An 8,987-nucleotide genomic window follows, 5' to 3' on the forward strand; every position below is an offset into this window, starting at 1 on the left:
TTATGTTTTTTTGTTGTTGTTTTTTTGTATGTGCAGGCGGTGCGTAGCGAGAGCTAGCCTGTCCGCTGGAGCGCCAATGGGCCCTGGTCGCCACCGTTCGCCCGGAAATCACTATGAGCGGCGCTCGGAAACGAACTGCATGGCCGCCGACGATTGGCGACGAGCGGTATGACTTTTGCTCTCTTTCTCGTGCTCCAGTAAAAAAAAGTTTTGTGATGGGACTGAGCGGGGTGGGATGTGGAGTGGGTCGGTCCCCGAGAAGTGTGATTCTGGCGGACGCGGCCTACCCCGTCCTGCTGCTGATTGACGTGTACAATGATTTGTCGCTCGCACAGTCGTACAGCATTAGCGGGCGAAAGCTTTCTATGCCACTGTGTTTCCGATACTAAATATATGTATTTTAAAAAATTGTCTCCCCCTCCCCGCCGCGCCCATGCTGCAGTGGCGCGCTCCGATTGGCCTGCCGGACGGACCGACAGGAAGCGAGTACTTCCGGCCGCCCGCCCGCCCCCTCCGCTGGTGCTGGGTATGTACACGGTGGCGCCCCGCGCGCCCCGCTTCCTCTCCGCACTCGTGTGCTCGCACTCTGTCCGACGCGGTCCTGGGCGGCGGCTGTGGCCCTGTTGGGCTGGTCCCTCCCGGGCGCCGCCACCCCGCCGCGCCGCCCGGCCCGCCCCCGTCCTGTGACTCCACGAGAGTCAGTGTGCCAGTCAGATGACTGAACTCAGTGGCGTTGCAGTGGCGGGGTCCGGCCGGCCCGCCACACATCCCCGTCACCCGTCACCCCGGCACGCCACCACCGTCACCCGACCTCGCCGCCACCACCACATAGGCCCCCTCCACTCGTCCTGTGACACACCAGAACTCTTGTGCGCTGGACAAAGAGCTCTGGAGTGGGCAGGGCGAGCGCCCGGCCTCCCGACGGTCAACGTTCACGATCAGGTGTTTGGGTGATGATCCGTGTGCCTGTTGGATGCGACGGGTTTGGCCAACAGCACGCCGCACCGCCATCAGCGCGACCACTTTCTTCACCACGAGCCATGACTCCCACCATCCCCAACGTCAGCACCACGCACTTAAACATTGGTATCTTCAATTTGTTGTTAAAACAAAATCAAGATTTTTTCTGTGAATGTAAAGTTTTTTGAGTATAGATCGCATGAAAAACTTCTTTCGGTATTAAAAAAAATACTTTTTTAATGCGGGATTCTCCTTTTAACTATTTTCTCTTATTGGTCCCCTGGCCCTTCCTTGAGCACGGTGGTATGTTGCACCTTTGTTGCGATTGAGAATAAAGATAACTAAATTGGCGGCTGTAGGCCAGCAGCAAATGAGTTTCAGGTGGCGCAGTTTGGCCGCCTCCCAGGGGGTGCCGCCTAGAGCCCCCTCTGTCGCCAGGACCACATTTTTCTGCACGGATGGACTGAGATTGATACGGTTCGTTGTGCGGAAAAATGGATTCTTGGCGGCTCGACTTCAGTCATCCGCCGTGTGAAAGCATGAGGCAGAGCAAAGGGCGCTCCAATGAAGGCATTACGTACAGAGGAAGACAAAAGGGTCGCCGCCTAAAGCGACTTAATTTGGAAGCCAAAATTTGTTGCGATATCCACGATTGGTTTAATTCTAGCTCCTCCTGCATTTGTTCGGTGTCTGGTGATGGGCCGCTTGTCCACATTTTAAATGACAAGGGATGTTTTATTTTTGTCCAGTTAGATGAACCGATGAGCCCGTCTTGCAAGATGCAAATAATTTTTTAAAGTAACAAATATGTCACGGATCTTTAAATTTTCTGATTTAATATTTGCATCTTGCAAGATAAATGCTTCACCAGATGCCCGGAGCTTCGGAAAACAACTGCGCCTAGTCAATAAGAGTGCAGGACGCTCATGTGCGGTGAAGACTCAGCTGAAGGATGGAAGGATAACACGTTAGTTGTAGAGTAATGCGAATAGTTACAATAAAAGTTTTGTACAACTATAACGATGTGTCCTATTACTCAACTGTCCCGCTCGCATGCAGGGGCCGGGCCCGCTCGTGCTCCCGCGCACTGGTTCCCTATCAAACCATCAGAATAAAATCGGCGTCGTGCAATGTCGCCCCCTCCCCCCGGGCCCATCAGCAGCAGGCTGGCCGGCGGGCGAGGCCTACCGATCAGCGCAGATCACAGAGCAGCACACACTGCACCAGAAAGAGAGAAAACCAGAGCCGAAATACAGAACAAAGCAAAAGAGAAAGATAGAGAGGAAACACAATGCTCAGAGATTCCAAACGAGAAAAAGTTGTCCGGGAACACGACAGTCGGATCCAGCTGCTGACGTGTTTCCGCTGATGGGGTGATCACAGCGCACAGCTGCATGGCGCCAGGGCCGAGAGGTGCGGAGGCTGTGACATGCCGAGGACTCCTCGAAGGCTTCACAGATGGTGCACTCCATGCGCTCATGACTACTAGAGTCTTCCTCCCTCCACCCGCACAACACCAAAAAGTGTTCTGCCCCCTGTGAGATTTGAACTCACGACCCCTGGTTTACAAGACCAGTGCTCTAACCCCTGAGCTAAGGAGGCGGCATGCGGAGCGCTGCTCGGAAACTGGTGTGGGTTGGGAGGGGGTATCGCTGCCGACCGGCTGACCTTGTGCGGCGTGCCGGGCGATACCCCGCGAGAGGCAGCCGTCTCTGTCACTCCCATGGTGACCGCCCGAGCCGGGCTGTGAGGAACAAGGACACAGCCCCCCCCCCTCCTCCCACCAAACTACCTTTATCCTCCCAGTCAGTCATGTGCACTTCAACCAGTGAGATACGGTCACAAGAGCCGAACAAGGCGCATTCCTAGGACTTCCCCATGCTGTCGAGCCTCGGGGCGGGAGAGATTCTAGCGCTAGAGGCTCACATGGACCACTCTGTACCCCGGACTGTACTCCGGACTGTACACTCCAACACCACCAACTTGCACCACGGACACAGTCCAGCTTGCGCACGTCCCATAGGACGACGACATGACCAGGACGCCTCTAAAGCCCCAGCTGTCGCCGCCGCCACTGAAGTCGGCAATACCCCCGGTGCGGAGGGACTGTATGGCCCCAGCGCCGGAGTGGCACGCGGAGTAGCGCCAGCTGTCAGCTGTGTTGCTGGTGGCGCGCTCTACGCACTGCAGTGGGCGGCAGCTAGCGGCAGCAGCCATACCCATCCGTGGAATAACTTTGTAGGCGGTTTGCCTACCGTCACTGACCAAGGCGCCTTACGGCCCCGAGCGACTAGGCAACCTATGGCATGCATAGCCGTACTGTACAACTTCAAAAGTGAGCGGGGTTGTCTCCTGATGAAGTGTGAGCCTGGCTCCACTTCACTATCCAGGGCGGGAGTTACGCACTGTCAAATAAACTCGGTACTCATAGCGGAGAGGGGCGATGGGCGATAGCGATGTTCGGCGATCGGGTGCACCTCCAAGTGAGGCGGTTCCTTTCAGGGCGACCGGTGGTCCAGAGGCCGCTGCCGGCGTCCAGTCGGGTCCGCAGGAGCGATCGACCGCCGACCGCTTTCAAATTTGGCGCGCACCGCCTTGCGCCGCGCGTGGAACCGCTCACACTGCACCGAGGGCGATGCACCGCCGCCGCCAATGCAACGTTCCCGTAGCAACGGGCCTCAGTGTGTTTGTGTTCCGCAAGATGGCAGACGGTGTGAGTGAGGAAGGGGCAGAAAAATGTGTTTCGGACGAAAAATCGGACTCAACAGAGGCGGATTATGCTGGTGAATCACAAGACGTCAGGCTGGACGTAAAGCCAAGAAGGAGTGATGAGAGTGGGGCGTTCTTCACTCATAAAGGAGGGGAAAAGTGCTGTTCAATGTACGCTAGTGCTGTGCACGGGGGTCGGGAGGTGCTGTGTGTGAAACAAGAAACAGCGACCAAGGATTTAGCGATGCGCCTGGGCTCGCTGTGCGACGAGACTGAGGACAACTGCAGGAAGAAACGCTGCGCCGACCGCTACGACAGCTCGGAGAGTTCGGACAGGTGAGTGGGTCCGCACGGGCCGTACACAAAGGAGGATGCAGGATGCATTTAGCCCCCCTACACCGCCCTGCCCTGCCCCCGCCCCGTCGGTCGGTGCTCGCCGCCCACCCCACCGCTGCCCCCGCTGCCCCTCTCTCCTGTCGGGATCCCTCCGCAGCTCTAGGAAGGGCGATACACCATGGGCCCCTGTGCACCACCCGTGAGGCCAGACTCGTGATTTGTTTGTTTGGTTCCGTTTGGTCCGACCGAGATGAGTTCCGTTCCGTACTGGGCGTTATCAGATCGCGTAGCAGCTGATTATGTAGGTTATGTTTTGGTACCAAAATAGCTGAGTTGATGCCCTCAAGTTTGAGTCGCAGTGTTCTTGTTAATTTGGTGTCCACACAATCAGATGCTAAAATTGACAATGTTGTGTGTGATTAGTGAAGTATTTTTAAGCAGTGCTTAAAACATTGTTTAGGAATTATTAAATTGAAGTGAGGTTAACATCGACTTAAAAAAATGTTTGTTTTGTTATGCACTGTATGGTATTGTCAGTCAGAAAGTTATATTCTGCTGAGATTAAAAACCCATGATTTAGATTTTGTTTTAAGATTGGGTGATCAACTGCTTAATTATTTTTTAATAACAGGTTTCTTACCTGGACACTTAGCTCACAGTTCAAATCTAGTTTGTGGAAAATTTGTGGTTACTTCGACAATCGTCAGTTCTGTTATGTAGACGGGTAAAATATGTTGCTGTGATGACAGCTCCAGACTCGTCTTTTGACACCTGCCTCTAAGATATCTGATCCTTGCCTTCATCATATTTGTATTGGTAGACATCTTTTCAGTGCAGCCATTTAGATAATTCATTTAACACTACTGTGGGAGTACTTTGTTTTGTCGTTATCACCAACTGTGAGTGTGTGTGTGAGTGTGTGGACCATTTCATTTTGTCATTGTACTTTCATTGCTTTGCGTCACAGACAAGGTCTGTATTCAGATGAGCTCAGATAAGGTTGAGCCCTTATCAGTGGCGCTAACAGGGGAGTCCCCTTTATCTGCTTCAGCGCAACGGCGATGTGTGGCATTTCTTGGTGTGTACATTACGTTGTGCACCCCGCGGTGCTCCAGGCGGTGAAGGTGTACCGGGTGATTCAGAGAAGACGCAGGCGCGGACGGGTTTGCCTACCCAAGGTGCCATGGCGCTTGTAGTACGGGCAGAGCTAGTAGGCAAACCCACCCGCGCCTGCGTTTTCTCTGAATCAGCCGGTACTGATTCACGCCGCGCACTTTTGTGTAGTTGTCCTGTACCCCACGGAGCGGCAAGGGCCGTGGGCAGCGAGGATAGGCAAGCCCGCCCGCACCCGTGCATACGGTACAGGCCGTGAGTCGGCCGTCTGGTACAGGGTGTGCCCGTCGTCCCGCGCCGCTGCTCCAACCGCCAGCGCGTCGTCGTATACATTTTTCCACACAGCGCAGTGCGCAGTGCCGGCGACTTGTCCATTCCGCTCACACAGGTTCGCGGCGGCGTCCCCGCGGAGACTACCCTCGCCAGGTGTCGCCTCCACCCCGGCCTGACCCCTCTCCTACTTTATTTGTTATGGCTCTTTCCCTCTCTCTTTCTCTCTCGCTTGCCCTCTCTCGCTCTCTCACCCCTTTGGACTCGCTGCCCAACCCTCTCTCTCTCTTCTCGCACACTAGCCAGCGCGGGACGGGATGGAACGGGTCACTTTGGTCTGGACACTGATTTATGTGTTCATTTCTTCTCTGCAACCTCTGTCTCTCTCTCTCCCTCACACACACACACACACACATTATCCGCGTCACCTGGCGTCGCCACGGCCGGACTCTTGGCCATGCGCATAGGTCAATCAGGATCAAAGCAGAATTTCAATGTCTCGGCCGTGCTGGGCGAGTTCAAGGGCGATAGAGCGCCTCTATATCAGCGCTGCCATCACATTTTCTAACCCAAACTGTTTTCTTTTGCTCCCCGGTCGGGTGCGCGCCCTCCAGCTTCGGGCGGGGCCTTCGGCTTCGGCAGCCTTCGGGACGCGACGAGCAGCGCTTTCCCTCTCGGAGACTGGTCGCTTATCCCTTTTACCCCTCTAATCTCCGCCCCGCCCACGCTTGCTCTGCTCGCGCGATTGTGAATTTGTTGTGCAAACAGAGAGGGGGGGCCCCGCCCCGTGTTGACTCTGGACGCGCAGGTGGGCAGGTGCGAGTGCCTGCCCGGGCCCCGTGCTCGCGATGGACTATAAGGATTTACATTTTCCGGAAAAGTGTTTTTGGCATATTGTTCCAGAACTTTGTTTGAATCGCCTAATTTTTCCCTGAAAAGTTTCTTTCGTTTTCATTTTTTCCCCGTTTTTTTTTTTCGGATGACTTTAATTTTTTAGAAAAATTTCGGACCTTACCCCCTTGCCTCCACGGCTCGCCTCCATGGCTCCACGCCACACAACACACCTGGCACCTCCCCGCCGCCGTTGTCCCGGGCCCGTCGTGAGCCCACCACCGCCGCGCCCCCGCCACCCCCATTGACTGCACTCGCGGGCCACTTGGCACACAATTCGGCGCGCTCGCATGTTTTGCTCGTGGTAATAATGTGTCCCAGCGCGCCACGCCACGCCGGGGACGAGCCCTGCTCGCGGCCCACCCAGCGGGGCGAGCGGCAGGCGGGCGGCGGGGAACTTCCACCCTTTACATGAATTTTAATACCCCCCCCCCCTCTCCTCGGCGCGGCGGGTATGAGCGAGTCCCACTACTTCCACACTACACCTCCCCCCTCCTTTTCCCACCACCACCACAATCAGGTTACGCCCCCTCTCCCCGCTTTTCCTCTTCCACTTTTCTCACCCCCGCACCGCGCGGCTGCTGCTCCGCTGCGTATTCATTTTTTCGCGCGCTTTCCTCACCCTCGTTACTTTTTATGCTCGGACCATTTTCCCTTTTTTTATTCCCCCTTACGCCCCTTTCCCCCCGCCCTTCCATCCATGTGCTTTTCCGCTTGATTTACCCCCCCCCCCCAAATCGTCTCCTCTCTCCCTCAACTCAACCCGTTTATGTTGCTTTTCCGTTTCGGTCGTTCTCGTTTTCGTGCGCTGCCGCGGTCTGGCTGGAATGCGCCCTTCCTGCGCTGCATCCCCACAGTTCGCCGCAGAACACGGCTCGATTAGAGCGTTAGTTTTATTGCTCGGGTGCCCACCCCCACTCCTTACGCGTCACGCCCGCTCTGCCTTCAGCCTAAGCAGCGTAAATTACAATCTCTCGTATTCTTCAAAACATTAGGAAGCCGTATTCGTTTTCGTTCCTGCATATCTGCCGTTGAAAAATATTATCGCCATTCCACTGCCTCGATGTAGCCAGTCGTAGCTGAACAATCTTATTCAGCTCCGGGGACGGGGTGCTGTCCGCCCAGCCCCGCCCCGCCCCGCCCCGTCGGAGCCGCGGGGCGTTAGCGGCGCCTCGCCCCTGACGGGACGTCTAGAGCGGCGGGGGGCGCCCGCAGCGGTTCACCCCGCCACGGGGCCACGCCCTACCTCCCCCGCGTCTGTAGTGTCTTCCTGAAGAGCCTCAAACAGCAGACACGACAGCCTTTGAGAAAGCAACGTGCGACGACTACCTCTCTTCCCAAGTGCACAACAACACCTTGTCACACACTTGCACCTGCCGCCCTGTCCTTCACTTGCAGCTACCCCCTGTTACGCACTTGCAGCTGCCCCCTGTCACACACTTGCAGCTTCCACCTGTTACGCACTTGCAGCTGCCCCCTGTCACACACTTGCAGCTTCCCCCTGTTACGCACTTGCAGCTGCCCCCCTGTCACACACTTGCAGCTGCCCCCTGTTATACACTTGCAGCTGCTCCGCACCTCGCCCCTCTCCGCGCGCAAACCCATCACGGCAGATTCCTCTTGAAACGCCGTCGTCCGTCAAATTTCCTCCGCGAGCGGGGGCGGCGGCGCCGGGGCGTTAATCCAATTGTACGGCAATGAAGATGAGGAGCCGTGAGAGCCAACGCTGCGGGAGAGAAAGAGAGAGAAGTTGAGCAAAGCGAGAGAAAGAGAGAGAGAAAAAGAACACCCTCACCTCTTCACCCGAGCAGCCCCTCGCTCGCTGGCGCAGTCTGCCTTCCGCTCGGAGGGACACGGCGACAGCGAGTGACAGAGACAGACTGTGAACGAGTTGGGGGTGGGGGGAGGAGAGGGGTGCGCGAGGGGAGAAAGAGATGGGAGAAAGAGAGAGGGAGAGCGGGGGAGAGGCGGGGGCGGGGGCGATCAGCCCCTCGCCGCGCTGCGCAAGCTGTGAATAATGATCGGTAAATTGACTCGTATTGGATAGGGGGGGGCAAAAGCCGGCAGCCGGCGAAGCGCGTCGCGGTGCGTCCCGAGCCCGCTTGGTGCCCGCTTGGAGCCCAACTCGGTACATACCCGCTCGGTGCCTGCTCGGTGCTCCTCGCGGTCAAGCGCCTTGCCCTTGTTCGGGAGTCACTTAAAATCCGCGGAATGGGTCCCCCATGGCTGCGCCGTTGGGCCGCGAGGGGCCACTGCGCGCTGCGTCCGTCGCGATGCTTATTTGACGGCCGTCTAATCGGGATGAGGACGGCGGGGCGGGCGGGAGCGACTACTGTAAGTACCCCCCCCGAGTGACATTCCCTTCCTCATCTATAATCGAGCAGGACGAGGAGTGAAAAGGTCCAGCGCGACGACCCCGAGGCTTGTATTGGCGCGATGGTTGGCGACCTCAGCCTGTCTCTGGCCACGGCATTGTCTGCACAGGAAGGAAGTGTTCACGGCAGAAACCTCTATATCCTCCTCCTCGACCCGCGCGAATGTGTCGTGGAAATAGACGTGTGTGTTTGCGTGTGTGTGTGTGAGAGAGAGTGTGTGAGCGGGAAAAAAAGGAGGAGTGTCGTAGTGGTCCGGTGGGCGTTATTGGAACTGCACATCCACGCGGGGTGGGATGTCGCCCCGTGCAGCTGCTCCGCCCCCGACCACCCCCG

The 8,987-nt window shown here is 56.8% G+C and overlaps 1 protein-coding gene, 1 long non-coding RNA gene and 1 other non-coding gene across 4 annotated transcripts in view; 2 read left to right on the forward strand and 1 right to left on the reverse strand.

Annotated features, from left to right (window-relative positions):
• Nucleotides 1-1,980, forward strand: part of LOC127752329 (uncharacterized) — an 11,507-nt gene extending 9,527 nt beyond the window's left edge. The window contains exons 2-4 of one of the 2 annotated variants that reach the window (XR_008012321.1): nucleotides 37-166; nucleotides 443-526; nucleotides 1,710-1,980. This is a non-coding gene — a long non-coding RNA (uncharacterized LOC127752329). The remainder of the gene's footprint in view (nucleotides 1-36; nucleotides 167-442; nucleotides 527-1,709) is intronic. The other variant, XR_008012322.1, reaches the window with a different exon arrangement.
• Nucleotides 1,981-2,489: 509 nt separating this feature from the next.
• Nucleotides 2,490-2,562, reverse strand: Trnat-ugu (transfer RNA threonine (anticodon UGU)). The gene has a single exon. It is a non-coding gene; the product is annotated as a tRNA-Thr (tRNA).
• A 1,070-nt stretch (nucleotides 2,563-3,632) lies between these two features.
• LOC113213431 (uncharacterized) overlaps nucleotides 3,633-8,987 on the forward strand; it is a 73,758-nt gene continuing 68,403 nt past the window's right edge. The window contains exon 1 of the mRNA XM_026432505.2: nucleotides 3,633-4,005. Within this exon, the coding sequence (XP_026288290.1) occupies nucleotides 3,662-4,005 (344 nt within the window). The 5' untranslated portion in view covers nucleotides 3,633-3,661. The remainder of the gene's footprint in view (nucleotides 4,006-8,987) is intronic.

This window comes from Frankliniella occidentalis, unplaced genomic scaffold (genome assembly GCF_000697945.3).
Source record: "Frankliniella occidentalis isolate FOCC.00 unplaced genomic scaffold, Focc_3.1 Scaffold1, whole genome shotgun sequence".
Classification (NCBI taxonomy): domain Eukaryota; kingdom Metazoa; phylum Arthropoda; class Insecta; order Thysanoptera; family Thripidae; genus Frankliniella; species Frankliniella occidentalis.